The 17,255-nt window shown below is 39.3% G+C and overlaps 1 protein-coding gene across 5 annotated transcripts in view; it reads right to left on the bottom strand.

Moving 5' to 3' along the window:
- The window catches only part of TXLNB (taxilin beta), a 55,887-nt gene that overhangs the window by 22,901 nt on the left and 15,731 nt on the right, over positions 1-17,255 (bottom strand). For all 5 annotated transcript variants that reach the window (XM_070073495.1, XM_070073494.1, XM_070073497.1 and 2 more), the window contains exons 4-6: positions 13,003-13,173; positions 4,343-4,537; positions 2,488-2,607 (exon numbers count right to left, since the gene is read on the bottom strand). In XM_070073495.1, the coding sequence (XP_069929596.1) occupies positions 2,488-2,607; positions 4,343-4,537; positions 13,003-13,173 (486 nt within the window). The remainder of the gene's footprint in view (positions 1-2,487; positions 2,608-4,342; positions 4,538-13,002; positions 13,174-17,255) is intronic.

The raw sequence follows: 17,255 nt of genomic DNA, 5'->3' as shown, positions 1-17,255 counted from the left end.
CTGGCTGTTGTAGTCATTTAGGGAATTTACCAATAGATGGAAGATCTCTCCCTGTCTCTCTCCCCCTCGCTGTAACTCTGCCTTAGTAATTTCCTTCTTACTGAATGGGGCAGGTATGTGTTAGTGTTCCAGAGAGTAGCTCACTAGTCACAGGTATCAGCATAGTGATATGTGAGCACCTGTCTGTGCATTTTACAAAGAGAATCATGAATGTCACAGATTAATCTGCTGGTGCTCAGTTGTTTCCCTTGAATTCGAGGATAGGCCGGTTTACATTTTCTTCTGTGTATCCCTATGGTTAAAAAAAGTCCATGAAATCTATTTATGTCCTTTGTAGACAGGACAAAACAACAGTAACAACAACAAAGAAATCATGGATTTTAAAAGCTCAGAGGCATTTTTGTCCCATATCCTAGTTTGTCTTTTTCGTGCGGCTCAAACTTTCCATTTATAAGGTAGGTCATATTTGTTCTCTTCTGCCTCCCAGCCATAGTGAGGATTGATTATCACAGAAGAGCATCCGACCAGTCCCAGGTGAGAGCTGGGGCAGCTATGGCGTCAAAGACCTACGTTACCCGCTCTGGCCATCCAGCGGGTGTGTGGGCATCAAGCAGGCCCACGCTTGGCAGCTGCTGTGCCAGGTGATCTCAGGGGAGACAGTGGCTGCCTGTCCTGTGTGGGTGAAGACCGTCTTCATTCCCAAAAGGAACTGCCAGAGCTGCAGCATGATAGGTGGCCGCTTTGAAGAAGTGAGAGGGACTACTTTTCTGTGACTCCAATCTGCTGTTTTGCCAAACAAGTGTAGGGAAATTGGACAGTGTGCTAGTTTCTTGCTAAGTATGAGTCACTATGAATCTGCTCTGTAATATCTCTCATGTGCATCTTGCCTAATTCTTTCTCTGACATGTCTCATATTATATCCTAGAGCACTGATATTTTGTAGGAAGAATATTTTACCTAATTGGGTAAGGTCCACAGGGGTGAATTTATTTCCTTGGATTTTGCCTAATAATAAAGTGGTTTTTTTTCTTACTTGAGAGATAGGTTGTTAATGGATTTAACAAATTCATCTTTTTCTTAAAAGAACATGGACTACTGATTTGAAATTATCCAGTGTCACCAGGTTATAGTCTCCAAAATTCATCTTTTTGTTGCCAAGTTGGAAAACTGAAGTTATTTAAAAATTACTATTCTAACAAATTGAAATAATTTCAGGTAAATGAAAAGCTTGTGGTCCAATGTTAAATGGCCAAATTTGAATAACTGGCCCATTAACTATGTCTTAAACCTCTCCTGTCTCTCAGCAACTGATACATGCTTCAATTCATACCTCTGAAATATACCTCCAAGTGTGATGAACTGTCACAGAGAGCCTGGACTTTGGGGACAGACACATGTGGGTTTTAAACACATTGTAGTCTCTTAGCAGTATGTGACCTTTAAAAAAAGTTGTATATCCTCTTTAAGCCTCAGTTCTGTGGAATGCCCCATAGCTTTGTAGGGGTGCTTGGGGTCAGTGAGATATTAGTAAACACCACCATTCAGTTTCTTCAGTCTACAGCCCAGGAGGCACCCTTCCCTCACTATCCCATTCTGCAGGTCAGAGCATGGCCTGTTAGTTTTACACGGAAAACACTTTTTATCCGCTCCGCCTCCCTTGGCTAAGTCATCCTCTTATCTCATCTGGATGGCTACAGCAGCCTCCTGACTGTCTTGCTCTCTTGTCCCTCTGGAATCCACTTCCCACCCAGGAGCCAAGTAATCTTACAGATGTAGAGCAGATCATGTCACTTTCTTTGCTAAAACTACCAAGTATGTTCCCACTGTATTTAGAATGAAATCCAAACTACCTTCCAAGCCCTGCGAAGCTACACAATCTGGCCCCTCCTTACCTCTCCAACTTCATTTTGAACCCTTCTCCCACTTGGTCCACATGCTCTTGCCTCCCTAACCTTTTCTTTCCTGGGGCACACCAAGCTGGTTCCAGCATCAGGACCTTTGTCACTGCTGCAGACACGGGTGCTAGAGATGACTCCTCATTGAGCAAGGCTTGGCCCAAGCATCCACCCCTCTGGGAGGCCTTCCTGGTCACCAGCTAGGTAGGCCCCCTCCTTGGCTCCTTCTCAGTCTAGTAGCACATTTTAAATCTACAGTCACCCTTCCTTCTTTGCTTGTGTGTTGCCTATCTCTTCCGTGGTGGGAGATGGCCCATCTCTGTCTTGTTCACAACTATTTCCTAGCACCCACTGTGGTGCTTATCAGATTAAAGACACATAGACATATTTGTTAAATGGATGATTGCCCATTTTGTGTAAAAAGTCACATGGGTACCATCCCTAGTGCTAGGCTGGCCAATTTAGTTCTCATAGAATCTCCAGCCTTTTCTCTCTCAGTCTAGTGCCCTTTGACCATTATCAAAACAGCTTCCCCAGGGAGTGTCTGATGCTGAGGTAGGCCAGATGTGCATCCTACTGGAATGATAAGTACATATTCCTTTTCCCGCTTGTGTCGCTCCTCCGCATCCTTCATCATTTCTTGTGCCTGTTCAAGTTTTGCATCCACCAGCTTCTGCTGCAGTTCTCTGTGTTTAAATATCTTGTCCAGATGCTAAGGAAAAATAAAGTATACGCATGAAACTTGGTTTACTGTTGAGGCTTAGACATTTTAAATTAAAAAAAGTAACATAAACTTCCATTCTCCAGATTTTAAGATTTTTTTAAAAGGGGAAATCGCATGGCTATCACTTTACATTAAAGACATCAATTGGTGAAGTCCCTAACCCTTCACAGTAAACAAAGGTAGCTGCAAAAGTTAGAGTTCAACAGCATTTTTAAAAATTTGGTAATGAGTAGATATGGTCTTTATTTATTTATTTAGCTACAGCACACACAATGATTTATACTTCAAAGACTATAGCATTTGGCTCTTTCTATGAATATAAATCCACTTTTGATCATAATATTTATGCAGTTTATCATGTTGAATTCACATTCTTGCTTCAAGGGTTGTGAGAAAGCCTTGGGGTGCCAGCCAATGGTTCTAGGAGTGTGGCCCCCCACCTCCTAAATTCTGTGTTGCTCTGGTGGGGATGGCAAAGCCAGTGGGATGAATTGATATACAAGTGTGCAGAGTCTTCCACACCTTTTGACCTCTGGACTTAACCAGGCAAAGAGAAGCTCCCACCCTACCTTAATATAAAAAGTTTCTATCATTAAGCCCAATTTTGTCATCAGAAAGAGGGCAGGTAGAATTCTGTCCTTGGGACTTAGCCAGAACAATCCTAGAGGAATTTATAACCTGTATACCAGGCCATTCCCGTCCAAAATTTCTCTGAAGAGCATGGGCATTTTCCTTTTGCTTCTTATTTAGCCTGAGCCTCCTTTCTGGAGTGGGGTTGATCCCTGTGACCAGATGAAATGGTAGCATTGCTTACTGTGAGGAGTTGAGGAGTGAGTTGGCATACTGTGAGTTGAGTTACCTAACTACTGTGAACACACACCATTGGCTCAGTTTTTCTCTTGATAAAATCTTAGCATCTTCCAACAGAGTTGCTTTGACTATGTTATGTTATATTTTAAGGCAGGTAAGTAAAATCTGGGTGGGGTAGGGAGAGGAATGTAATATATTCAAAATCCTGAGAGGTTATCTGGAATCTTAAAAATATTCAATATTAAAATATAACTTTGGGATCACAGGAGACCCTATCATGCTCCTAATGTTAGAGTATCGAAAGCACAAGTCTCTGGCTTTTGTGACTGTGGGATGGTGATTTAATGTCACAGCTTCTGCTTCCAATCTACAAAATGTGGATAGTATATTATTGTCTAGTGCATGGGATTGTTGAGACAGTTCAGTGACATATTATATGTAAAAGGTGGTATTTAGCACATTGTCTGACATGACGGAAGCACAGAGTAAGTGACACTATAATTATGACATTATTGATCGTGTTTTAGTGGCTTGTGGGGTATATAGAATGAATGAGGGATTCTTTATTTAGATGACATGGTGATTCCTAAGAGAGTATATGTGAATCACTTTTTGGCTCTATGGAGGGGATTTTTCAGAGGCTGAGAAATGCTGTTTTCAAGGGTGGCTGTGCCTCCAGCCTATTGCATTTGCTTAGCAGTGATTCCAGTTTTGAAGAAATCCCATAGGACTTTCAGCCAGGTATTCCATAGTACCATCTCTCTCTATTTTGGCGGGTAAAAGAAATCCAGCCCTAAATATTAATCAGTTGAGAAGTGAGGATTGGCCATAACTTTCTTATTGACCAGCTTCGCAACCTTCACGCCCCAGATTCAGATCCATAGAGTTCTAAGTGGATGCGTGTGCTTCTCACCTCCTCCCGGAGCTCGTACTGATCGATGATGCTTTTCAGTTTCTCTGCCAGCTCTGTGTTCTCCTGACAGAGCTTCATGTTTCGCTCACTCTGCTGCTCGATCTGAGCCTGGATGTCTGTCAGGGTACTCTGGAAATGACTTGTGATCTCTTTCCTTTTCTCTTCTTCCTCACGTGCTCGCTGAAGGGTTTCCTCCTGTGAATAAAAAACAAAATATTTTATGATGATGGTTCAAATGTGCTCTGAGTTTACAGAACCCAGGATTAGCCCACACGAAAAGGGGATTAGCGGGTAGGGTAAGTGGATATTTTTTCTCAGTTCTTTAGAACTAACCATGCTCAATCCCAAGTGAATGTGTGAGCAAGGGTTTCAGCTGTGAGGAGGCAGTCACTCAGAGCAGGTGCTGATAGCTGGTGCTGAATAGGGTTGTTTTAAGAATGATAGATCTCCTGCTGAGTGAATGAACTGCCACGATTTCTAACAAACAGGCAGTCACAGGGGTTTGATCTCTTGGCTGTGGCCTGGAAAAAAGGCCACTCAGTTTTCATGATTGATGGGCCAGATCCTGTGTTCTTTTGGTTTGGTACAGGAAAAAGAACAATAGATCTTATATTTCTCTGTAAAAACTGTGGCTTATTAACCACATAAATGTATTACCCAAGTTTCACAAATATGAATGACCACAGTATAAACTTTCTTAGTAAGAAAAAACTTCAATCAAAAGGCTTAAAAAAGGAAACTAATTTATAAAGAGCAATTGAAGCTATTCAAACATATAAAAGGAAGTCTTCCCAAACATGTGTGATATTTTATTTCTGAAAGAATAATCATCCCACATGTCACATGTAGTAATTGAAATGTTCAGTGTAAATCTTGGTTGTGAAAGCAATATTAAGTTTCAAATCTTCTTCAATGAAAAAATGAAACATCTAATTTACTCTGCTCCTTTGTTAAAATTGAAGAATTGGAAGTTTTATACCATTTCTGTTCTTTTTCTTTTAAATCAAAACTCTCCATTCATTGCAGCTACTAAAAATGTGCTCAAATTCCCTCCACATCTATTTTGAGAATTGTTTGCTTTGTGATTGTTCCTCTCACTTTAGAATAAAAGGGTTTAATTTTGTTACATCATACCATGACAGAGACACATTGCTGACAAGTGTAACATTTTAGGCTTCCTTTCAGTCCTGATTAATTAATATGAAAGCTTCCTTCATTGTTAGCAAGTAAAATCATACTTCATTGAGTTTTCCACCAAATTCAAATTATGTAACATGATTTTTTTAAGGAAATAATAATTTTAATATGAGCAGTTCTTATTATAATAGAACAACATAGTCAAAAAGAAATCTGATCCTAGAAATATATTCTATGGAAATAATTTATCATTATCTTCTTTGCACTACAGAATTAACAGTCCCACACTCTAAGATGACTCCTGACGTCAGAACCATAATTTATTCATGTTATGAATCTTTATTGAACAACAACTTCTCAGGAACATTTTAGATATCTGAACTTCCTAATCTGAAGGAATTAACTCTCCAAAATTTTATTTCTTTGAACTTTGTATGAGAGTACCTGAAAACATTTGTGAAAATGAAGTTCAAAGATAAGTTTATTTTGGTAGAAAAAATTAAAACCTGTGCAACAGTGTTTCATCATACACATTTTCCATGAACTCTTTCAAGACCTTCATTTGCATGAATTCCAAAAACTTTTTTGATCAAAATAAACTTACCTTTTGACTCCATTTTCAAAGAATGCTTTGAAGTAGCCTTGAATAATAACCCTATATGTGAGTTTCACTAAGATGATTATGGTTCCTGGAATAACAATATGATGGTTGTTGCCTCCTCCTTGCCCCTGATTTGCTTAGAAGTCATTAAGTTCTCAATAGAACTAGAGACTATGATGAACTGGACTTCTGTTGGCATTAACAAATATTCCATCCATGAATACATGAGCAATTGCCGAAACTATTCCATGCTACTTAGCAAGTGTGACTTTTTCATTGGAAGCTGGCTAGATTACGGTGACATTAAACACATGTCAAACTATCCTACACCCAACCCTGGCTCACAGAATGACATCTTACATTTTACATTATGTTGTTTTCCAGTGAGTCAAAAATAAGCCCAGCAAAATTTTATAAAATTTGAGTCCACTGATAAAGAATTTGCAATTTCTTTTCTTTATATCAAATATATTATTCAAAATGAAAATCAATAGTGAAAAGAAGATTGAGGGACAATGTCTGAAATAACTAAGAAAACAAACTTTGCATGCATCATTGTCCATGTTAGAACTGGTGTTGTGCTTGGCACATAAGCCACAGTATTCAGTAAATGTTTAATGAAACAATGAATTATTAATTTATGTACAGATATATGAGTAGCTTGGACCAAGTGATTCCTATGGTCCTTTCCACATTAAAATTCTGTGATATTCCGATAACAGATGCTACTTATTTCTTTATTAAAGTTGTGTTGCCTGAAACACAAACCTATCTCTTATTAGACACTTTTTTTTCAATATAGTTTGAGGCTCAGATTTACTGCTTCAGATATGGGATTACTTCACAAAGTGTGTGGAAAATGGAATGAAAAGATGAATTTATTTTGGTGTAAAAAAAAGTTTAAAATCCATACACAGTTTTTTATAGTAAGCATTTGCCATGAACTTTTTGAAGATACCTTGTATTTATGGATTTTGTTTGATTCACCTTATTTTATTTACTTTCCAGACAGATTCTGGAGGGACGCTGATGTTTTTGTATAAAAGTCTGATGTCCCAGTTGTTTGTACAGCCTTTGCTTTGAGAGCAGACTGCAGCTGGAGGCAGAAAGGGATGGGTGAAGCTTTCAGAGGTAACCTATCTTCCTAGTCTGAAGAATGAGAGTACAGAGCTCTGGGTCACCATAACCATGGGAGGGGGCAAGTACAGAAAACAGAGGGTCAGAAAAGGAGAGAATCAAATTCTGTGAATTAAATTCTGCCAAAATCTTCGACTGACCCAGAACCACACGCATGTAGCTTAGACTTGAAGCAGACCAGCTCAGGAAAAAAGAACTGAACTAAGATTTGAGCTGCTGTTTAAGAGACAAATTTTGTGGTTTAAATCTAACCAAATTAATTGCTTGCTTAAAAAAAATTCTTCAGGGGAATATAGTAGGATCCAGATTCTCCACAGCATAACATTCACAACATCTAGGATATAATTAATGATGATTTGCCATATTAAAATATTAGAAAAATGGAACCATTTTCCAAAGAAAAGACAATCAGGGGAAGTCTGTGGCACAGTGATTCAGATGAGGAATTAGCAGGCAAGAATTTGAAAGTGGGTATTTTATCTGTGCTGAATTTTATAAAGGAAAATACCATCTCAGTGACTGAAAATATAGGAAATCTCAGAAGAGAAAAATAGAGGACCAAATGGATATTCTAGAATTAAAAATTATGAAATCTGGGTGGTGCATTTGTCACGGCAGTTAAGATGCTGCCTGGGACACCCACATCCCATATTGGAATGCCGGGTTCCAGCAGTGCTCCGGTTCCAGCTCCCTGCTCTGCCTGTCCTGGGAGGCATCATGTGCTGACTCTGCAGTTGAGTCCCTGGCAGTATTGTGGGAAATGTGGACTAAGTTCCTGGCTTTTGTCTTTGGCCAGGCCCAGCCCTGGCTGTTGTGGGCATTTGTGGAGTGAACCAGCAGATGAGACATCTTTATCTTTCTGTCTCTCTTTCTCTCTATATAAATTTAAAATGTCTTAAAAAATCATGAAACTTAAAAATTAAAAGTCATAGAAATGCTCTAAACTGAATAGATCTTTGTAAAAATTGAGAGTGGGAATGTGAGAGGGAGGAGGAGGAGGGGTTGGAGCAGAGAGGAGAGGGAAGGTGGAGGGAAAGTGTCACTCTCTTGCTAAATTTGTATATTTGAAATACATGAAACTTGAATAATTTAAATAAAAATTTTAAAAAGGAAGAACGGGATTGCCAAGGAATGTTAAGACTCAAAGGTATGTGAGTCACTATTAAAAATTCTAACATACATGGATTTGGAATCTTGGACAGAAAGAAGGGAGAGTGAGTGAGGACAAAGAGGGCAAATAATGACTGAAAATTCCCCATATAGAAGACAAACATAGTTATTGATGAAAAAAAAACCTCAGCAAATACTAAGTAAGATACATATGAAGAAAATCACTGCTGGGTATAAGGTAGGCAAAGTTCTGAAAACCAAAGATCAGTGGAAAGACCTTGAAAGTAGCTGAAGAAAAGTGATACAGTATATACAGGGAGCAATAGTTGAAGCTATTGTTGATTTTCATCAGAAATACAGAGGCCAGAATATAGTGAAACATTTATATGAGGCTCAAAGAAAATAACCACAAACAACATTGTCCATGTAGAATTTTATATCCAGTGAATATATCTTCCAATAATAAAAGCAAAAAAAAGAGATTTTAAAGATAGATGACAACTAAAAGAATTGATAGCCCACAGAACTGTACTGTAAAAAATAATAAAGGAAAGGGATGGGCATTGTGATATAGTGGGTAAAGCTGCTGCCTGTGATGCCGGCATTCCATATGGGCTCTGGGTTTGAGCCACGGCTGCTCCACTTCTGATCCAACTCCCTGCTAATATGCCTGGGAAAGCAGTGGAAGATGGCCCAAGCATTTGGGCTCCTAATACCCCTGTGGGAGACCTAGAAGAAGCTCCTGGCTCCTGATTTTGGCCTGGCCATTGTGGCCATTTGGGGAGTGAACCAGTGAATGGTCACACACACACACTCTCTCTCTCTCTCTCTCTCTCTCTCTAACAGTGCCTTGCAAATAAAATAAAATCTTAAAAAAATAAAAAAGAAATGCTAAAGGAAGTTCTTCAGGCTGAAGGGAAATGACACGATAGAGAAATTTGAAGCTTTAGGATAAATAAAAGTCATCAGGGATGGTAAATATCTAGATAAACAAAAAAGACAGCTTTTTCCTTTAATTTTTTAATTTTTATTTTTAAATACATTTATTTGAAAGCCACAGTAACAGAGAGGGAGAAATAGAGAAAAAGAGATCTTGCATCCATTAATTCACTCCCCAGATAGCCATTGATGGTTGGAACTGGGCCAGGAACTCCATCTGGGTCTCCCACATGGGTAAGGGGCCCAAGCACTTGGGCCATGTTCCACTGCCTTTCAGGTGCATTAACAGGGAGCTGGATTGAAAGCAGAGTAGCAGGACTCGAACCAGCACTCTGATGTGGGATTTGATGTCCTGGGCAGCAACTTAACACATTATGCCACAATGCTAGCCCTCCCTTAATTTTGAAAATGATTTATTTATTTATTTGAAAGGCAGAGTGACAGGGGTTGGGTGGCAGGGGGAGACAGAGAGAGAGAGAGAGAGAGAGAGAGAGAGAGAGAGAGAGAATTGGTCTTTCATCCACTGGTTTACTCCCAAATGCTTGCAATAGTGAGGGTTAGACCAAGTTGAAGGCAGGAGCCAGCAACTCCATCTGGGTCTCCCACGTAGGTGGCAGGAACTCAAATACTTGGGCCATCCTCCACTGCCTCTTAGCTGCATTAGCAGGAAGCTGCATCAAATTGTGTAGTAGCAGGGTGTGAATTGGCACTCTGATATGGGATGTAGGGTCACTAGCAGCTGAAAAACTTGCTGTACCACAAAGCCTGCCTTGACCTTTAATTTTTAAAGGAACATACAAGTATATGGTTTCTTCAAATGAAAATTGTCACATGGTATCATGGACTTTATACATGTATAGAAGTGTAATATATGCAATGATCATAGCTTAGAGGTCAGGAAACAGGCATTTATTTGCAGTATGTGAAATGATACAGTATTAACTTCAGGTATACTATGGAAAGTTTAGTGTGTGTATTATAGGCACAGTAAAGATAATGCAAAGAGGTATAATTTAAATGTCTAGTAGATAAGTTAACATGTACTTTTAAAAATATTCAAATCATCTAAAGGAAGGAAGGAGAAGAGCAGTGGAACAGAAAACAGGTGACAAATAATAACAAAGTGTTGGACCACGTCAATAGTTACATTATATGTTAATGGGCTAGTACTCCAGTTAAAAGGCAGATATTATAAGAATGAAATGAAGCAAGGTCCAACTAGATGCTATCTATAAGAATAGTAATTTAGGGCCAGCATTTTTTGTAGTGGGTAAAGCTATAACCTGCAATGCCAGCATCCCATATGGGCTCCAGTTCATGTTCTGGCTGTTCCACTTCTGATCCAGTTTTCTGCTATTGGCTTGGGAAAAGAAGTGGAAGATGGCCCAAATGCTTGTGCTGCTGCTACCCATATGGGAGACCTGGAAGAAGCTTCTGGCTCCTGGCTTTGGCCTGGCCTACCCCAGCCATTGTGGCCATCTGGGGAGTGAACTAGTGGATGAAAGATCTCTGTCTGTCTCTCCCTCTTTCTGTAATTCTGACTTTCAGATAAATTAATTTAAAAAATGGTAATTTAAAGACTCAGATTGAATATTATGCTGTACAAACTAACAATGAGAAAACTGGAGTGGACATGTATTAGATCATGTTGACATCACAAAAAAAAATGAAAACCGTTTTATAATGATGAAATTGTTGATTCATCAAGGAAACAGCAATACTAGATGTGTATACATATAATATCAATGCAACAAAATACATGAAGCAAAAATTGATAGAATTAAAAGTAGATGATTCTGCAGTTATACTAGGAGGTTTTAGACACACATTCCTCACCAATTGACAGACAGTAATTCAGGAAAGACATAAATGATCGAAAGGTAATTGTTACTTATAGTACAGTACACGCAACATCTGAACAAATTTTTCACAAGTAAACTTAGTCTGTTTATCAAAATAGACCATATAAAATGGGCTATAAAAAGTGAAATAACACTTTAATCTATGGGTCAAAGAAAATTTCCAAAGGGAAATTAGTAAATATTTTGAATTTGAATCCTGAGTTTGATATTTAAAATATGCCTGACCATGGAAATTGATTTGGATTGCCCGGTTTCTGTTTCTTCACCAATTAAGTGGGGATATCAGCCTTATAAGGTTATTTTTTAAGATGAAATGAAATAACATGTAAAGCACTTAGCATTTATTTCCTGGCATAATAACCAAAGCACTGAACTCCTGGCCTAATAATAATACTTAATTTCATTGTCCCCAGCTGTAGGCCACAATGAGGGTGCATGGGTGTACCTACAGGGTTTATTGCCACTTCTATCATTCTGTCTTTGACTGTTGCTCAGAGACCAACTCATGTCATTCCGTTTAAATCTCGTTGCTGCATTTTCTTACCCTGTTTAATTCTACTTTCTTCTCTTCTCTCTGAAACATTACTGAAAACTGTGAGGTGTATGTTCATACCAAAATTATCACTAGAATATGGATCTTGAAATAAAAATAATGTCTCCATCTCCAGGCACAACTCTCCTGGGTTTTTGATGGTCTTTTGTGCAATTATTTTTTTCTTTTTCTAAAAAAAATTTATTTTATTTATTTGAAAGTCAGAGTTACAGAGATAGAGAGAGAGGGTCTTCCATCCACTGGCTCATGCTCCAAATGGTTGCAAAGGCTGGGGCTGGGCCATGCTGGAGCCAGGAGCCAGGAGCTTCATCCGGATCTCCCTCATGGGTGCAGGGGCCCAAACACTTGGGCGATCCTCCACTGCTTTCTCAGGCACATTACCAGGGAGCTGGATCAGAAGTGGAGCAGCCAGGACTTGAACTAGTGTCCATATGGGAGGCCTGCACTGCAGGCAGTGGCTTAACCTATGCCATAGTGCCGGCCCCCGGTGCAATAGTTGGGAAGATGTAGATCCCCTTCTTCTGAAATTTGTGAGAGTTAGTGTTCATAACACTATGCTTTTAATTCCTCTGTTTCCTGCAATATCTCCTTTTAAACACATGTAATAAATAGCTACTTCACAGGAATATTGGTGTCAAAACCTTTAGAATATTAACTTGGAAAGGAAACCAAGGATGTGTATATTATTATCTTGGAAATCCTTGCTTCTTGTGTTATTGAATGGAGCTAGTGTCTCTGTGTAATCGAATCAGCCACACTGCTAGGGGCCTAGGCTGTAATTAATGAAACTCATGCAGACTAAATGAAGTGATCAGTCTATTATTTTTAGATTAAATAATTAAGTCTGAAGAGCTTCAGTGTTTTTTCAAGTGGCTTCTTTTTTCAAATGACTATTGACATTTTGGCCCTCAATCTCACTTTATCATGTCAATTAGCTTTGTGTGTATCTCATCTCATGCAGCACACTTCGTAACAGGAAAACACTGACGTTTTGCAAGTATTTTACAAAAGGGTAGAACCAAGACTTACCTTTAAGAAAACCCAACATAATTAAAAGGTCAGGGGAGCACCTTACATGTAGGACCTCATTGAAATTTTCCTCCACCACACAGTGAAGCTGATATAAATCCCATTTTATGGGTGAGGAAGCAAGCTCCAGGGGGCAAAACAACTTAGTGAAGGTCACAAGCAAACAGGTTGGCAGGGCCAGTAAGTGAACTTGACTCTGATTCTGCAACTCACATTCTTTCCACAAGTAGCAGAGGCTTGTGGCTACGCTTCCTGCGAAAAAATTGTTACCCTGAGCCATGGTGATACATACCTTCAGTGTCTTGTTGTGTCTCTGCAGCTCCCGGCACAGACTCTCTAGTTTGCTTCGAGCAAGGATAGCTTTGCTGTGTTCACTCTGTAGCTGGTCCTTTTCTTTCTGGATCTGTGCCTGTTTCTTTTGTAGGAGCTTCAACTTCTTTTGCTCAGTGCGATGTTCATCCAGCTACACACAAGGGTGTGAATGTGAAAGAAAATGTCAGGAATCTCTTCGGGTTTGATAGAAAAGGAGCAAAACCTAAACATCACTCTATGGTCATTTGGTATTGGTTTTTGCTATTATCTGCCCCTCTGGAAGCAAATGAACTTTACAGATGTCACCTTTGCCCTATGTGTAGAACACTTTTCTTTTTATCTTTAAGATTTATTTTATTTATTTGAAAGAGTTACAGAGCAAGTAAGAGACAGAGAGAAGTCCTCTATCTGCAGGTTTTCACCTCAAATGGCTGCAATGGCCGGAGCTAAGCTGATCCGAAGCCAGGAGCCAGGAGCTTCCTCGGGGTCTCCCACGTGTGTTCAGGGGCCCAAGGACCTGGGCCATCTTCCGATGCTTTCTCAGGTGCATTAGCAGGGAGTGGGATCAGAAGTGGAGCAGCCGGGACTTGGACTGGTGCCCACATGGGTTGCTGGTGCTGCAGGCTAGGACTTTAACCTGCTGGGCCACAGTGCTGGCCCATGAACAGTTTTTAAAGTGTAACGTTTATAGGCTTTTCATCATCGTTATTATTAATCTCTTCTTATTTTGATCTTTTTTTTGGGGGGTGGTCTAGAAATATTTTTTCTTGAGGCTATCTAGAAATATATGCAGCCAGTGTAAAAAGGCATGTCATGGAATTTGCAAACTGCCGGAATTTATAATGCCCTACATGGATTGAGGCAGTGGTCAATTGCTTGGGTTACATACAGTTTTCATAATGCTTTCTCACAGCAGACATGTTGTGCTAATTTGAAAAATTGAAGAGGAAAATCAGTGTCCTGGTAATCAGAAGATGAAGTCCTCTTTAAAATTTTGTATTTTCGGTTATTAGTTGTGTGTGGGAAAGGAGAAGAGAGTGCTCCTCAATTACCTAAGCATTTTTCACCAAGGCATCAGAAACATACTGCCCAACGCAGCAGCGTGAATGGCAAATATCTGTAACATTCCCCACTCACGACCCACCCCACGCCCTCTGAGTTCATGGCGAATTAAACAGGGTGAGTTCTGTGGTGCTGTTTCCCCACCACTCCAGCAGCCAGAACTAAAGTGTCAGGGAGGATGTGTAAAACGGGACCGTTCACCCCTGCCCTTCCTTCTCGGGATGCTAATGTTCTGGGACAGCCTTGCCTGCCAAGTACATGACAGCTAGGTACATGTTGATTTCAGAAAAATAAGGAATAATTTTTTTAGTATAAGTATAGTCTTAAGTACTGTATAGGACATAATTTTACAAAAAAAGTTGTTTTATGTGAAATGTAAATTTAACTGAACATACGGCATATTTTTAGTTGCTAAATCTGGCCACATTATTATGGCATTCTTGCTGATGGGGGCAGTGTGAAGATCAACCTGCAGAGCCACAAGAGGGACTGGCGAAGCCCGGGAGTGCTGATCTCAGGCCAACCGTGAGTGTGGCCACATTCAAGTGACAGGGCTTTATCTGGAGCCATTTCCCAGGCTGGCCTCTGCTCCCTTGGTGCCTGAACGATGCCCAAGCCAGGGGGGGACTAGTCCTGATAATTACCTTGTTGCCTAATGGAAAGAAAAAGCCCTGGGGAGCTCCAGGTGTTCCTGATGCCTCAGGAGCCTGATGCAAGTGCATACACAGGCCACCTGAGTCATGACCCCTGTCTTAGTTTTCCTGTTTTCAAAAAGCATTTGTTCTCCCTGAGCTAGGTGAGCAGGATCGAAGACTTTCTTCAGTTCTTGTTTTATTCCTTCCTCCCTTGTGCCACACGGAAATAACCAAAAGTGCTTCTCAGATTAAGCTAAGGTCATGTATGTGTGATATTCTGTCATCATATTTATGTGAAGTTTCTACTCATTAGTGGGAATTAGCATAAGAAAAAAATAAGACCCATGTTAGTAAAAGTACTCCCCGAAATTGATGTTTCTTGGAAAAGCAATGGCATTTGTAATATATTTCTCAAACAAAACTTCTGTTCTTAGGATAGATGTGATCCTTCCATTTTGAACCATACTTATTAGGTAGGGGTGAAATTTTTTATGCTTCTATTTGGGTTTTAAATGACTTATTATCCTTTCTTTAAATAAATAAATAAACTTTTTGCCATTATGGTTTAGATTTTCTCCTTTGAAGATTAAGCCATCTATGAAGTTTTCTCAACTGTGTTGCTGTTGACACATTGGGAGGGATCATTTTTTTTTTGTGGGGCTGTCCTATGTATTGTAGGCTGTTTAGCACCATTTCTGACCCCTACTCACTATATGCCAGCAATACTGCTCAATCATAACATCCACAGAATCTCCACGCAGACATGTCTGTTGTCTCATGGTGGGCAAAACTACCCCTGCATGTGGCCTTATCTGAGTGCCAGGAAGGAGATTCCCCACATGTGTTTTAAAAGTTGGAAAAGAACTGATTTCTGCTTGCTCACTGAACACTTAGTGTTGTTGATTTAGTACAAGATCATGCAGATTTAAAATTTGGCTAGGTTTATCTTGCTTTGCTCTAAAATAAAAAAATAAGAGCTTTCTGCCTTTATTTTGAGTGGGTGGATAATTTTGCTCAAATATATCAGACTTATATGAATACACATGCATGGGGCTTCTTAATGAACGACAGCAAATATATTGCAACTGAATCAAATTCAGTGAAACTCTGGCTTTTGTCGGGCTGGTGTTTGTCTTAGCAGTTAAGACACTCATATTCCATCACCGAGTGCCTGGGTTCAAGTCCCAGCTATGTTTACAATTCTAGCTTTCTGCTAATGTGCACCATGGGGGTCAGTGGTGATGGCCCAAGTTGTTGAACTGTAACAGTCTGTAACAGGAGACCTGGATATAATTCTAGACTTTCTGTCCAGCTCCAGCCATTGCAGGCATTTGGCAAGTGAACCAGTGGATGGAAGCATGCTCTCTCCCTCTCTCTGTGAGTGTGTGTGTGTGTGTGTCTGTCTCTCAAATACATACATAAAAAAGAGAAAAATCTTTAAAAATTGATTGTGACTTAACAATGTACTTAGGCTAAGTTCTTCTATACAGCCATGACAGGATTTTTATCTGCTATTTCTTTTGTTCCTTCTACCCCCACCAAGTTAAAAATAAAAGTAATACCAAGTATTAAATTAGAATCCCTTTAGTGATGTTGTTTTAACTACATAAAAATTGAGCAAATTTTCAAAAAGTATCTCTCCTAGGCCATTTTTAATTTAATCATGAACAAGCCTTATTTATTGATGAACTTATCTTCATTTATTAATGAATACAATGGCAGATAATATTACAGGATGAATCTGCTGGAGTGGCAGTTTCATTCACAGCTTTGAATTTGATGACTTATTCCAGTTAACACTTATATTTCAGACATTTCCTATTTTAATATCCATACATTTAAGCAAAGAAATAGGCTTAGGTTTGTAAGTAAAACATTGAAACTCCTCATAATTTTTCCTTTCTGAAAAGGAAATGTATCAGTTTTCTGGGGGAGGGGGTAGCTAGTCCTTTTACTATTCATTTTTCCTTAGAATGATCTGTGTTTTCAAGTTTATTAAAGGAGATGATACAAATGCTAAAATTATAATAAGGAAGGCTTGAATTGATAGGATTTTTGGAAAAATACCCTTTGTGAGATCACTGGTTGGCTAGGGGGTGAGCAGGTCCAGGGAGTTGCCTGAGACCAGATAAACAGTCCTGGTTCCAGGAGAGAATCTTGGCCAAACTGGAGAAGAGCTCCTTCTCCAATGTGCTGCTGTGCTATTGCTGTATCCTACATGACTTCCTGTGTTACCCTAGAATGTTGCCTAGTACAGCAAAGTATGGAACATGAATGGCCTTGATATAAGGAGGCAAATTGAAGGGTCAAAGGAAAAATGATGTGGAAAACACCAAAAAAGGGCAAAGATGGATAGGTGAGAATAGATTAGAGTGGGAGGGAGATATTATTTTTGGCACCCAACTTATTGTATTGAATTTTTAATAGTCAATGCTAAACAAATTGCAATAAAATTTATACGTGGTTATTTGCTTTGTGCATTTCTACCATTCTTTTGTTTCTTTTTTTTTTTTTTTTTTTTTTTTTTTTTTTTTGA

This window comes from Oryctolagus cuniculus, chromosome 5 (assembly GCF_964237555.1).
Source record: "Oryctolagus cuniculus chromosome 5, mOryCun1.1, whole genome shotgun sequence".
In the NCBI taxonomy this organism is placed as follows: domain Eukaryota; kingdom Metazoa; phylum Chordata; class Mammalia; order Lagomorpha; family Leporidae; genus Oryctolagus; species Oryctolagus cuniculus.
This window is presented reverse-complemented; position numbering and strand designations above follow the sequence as displayed.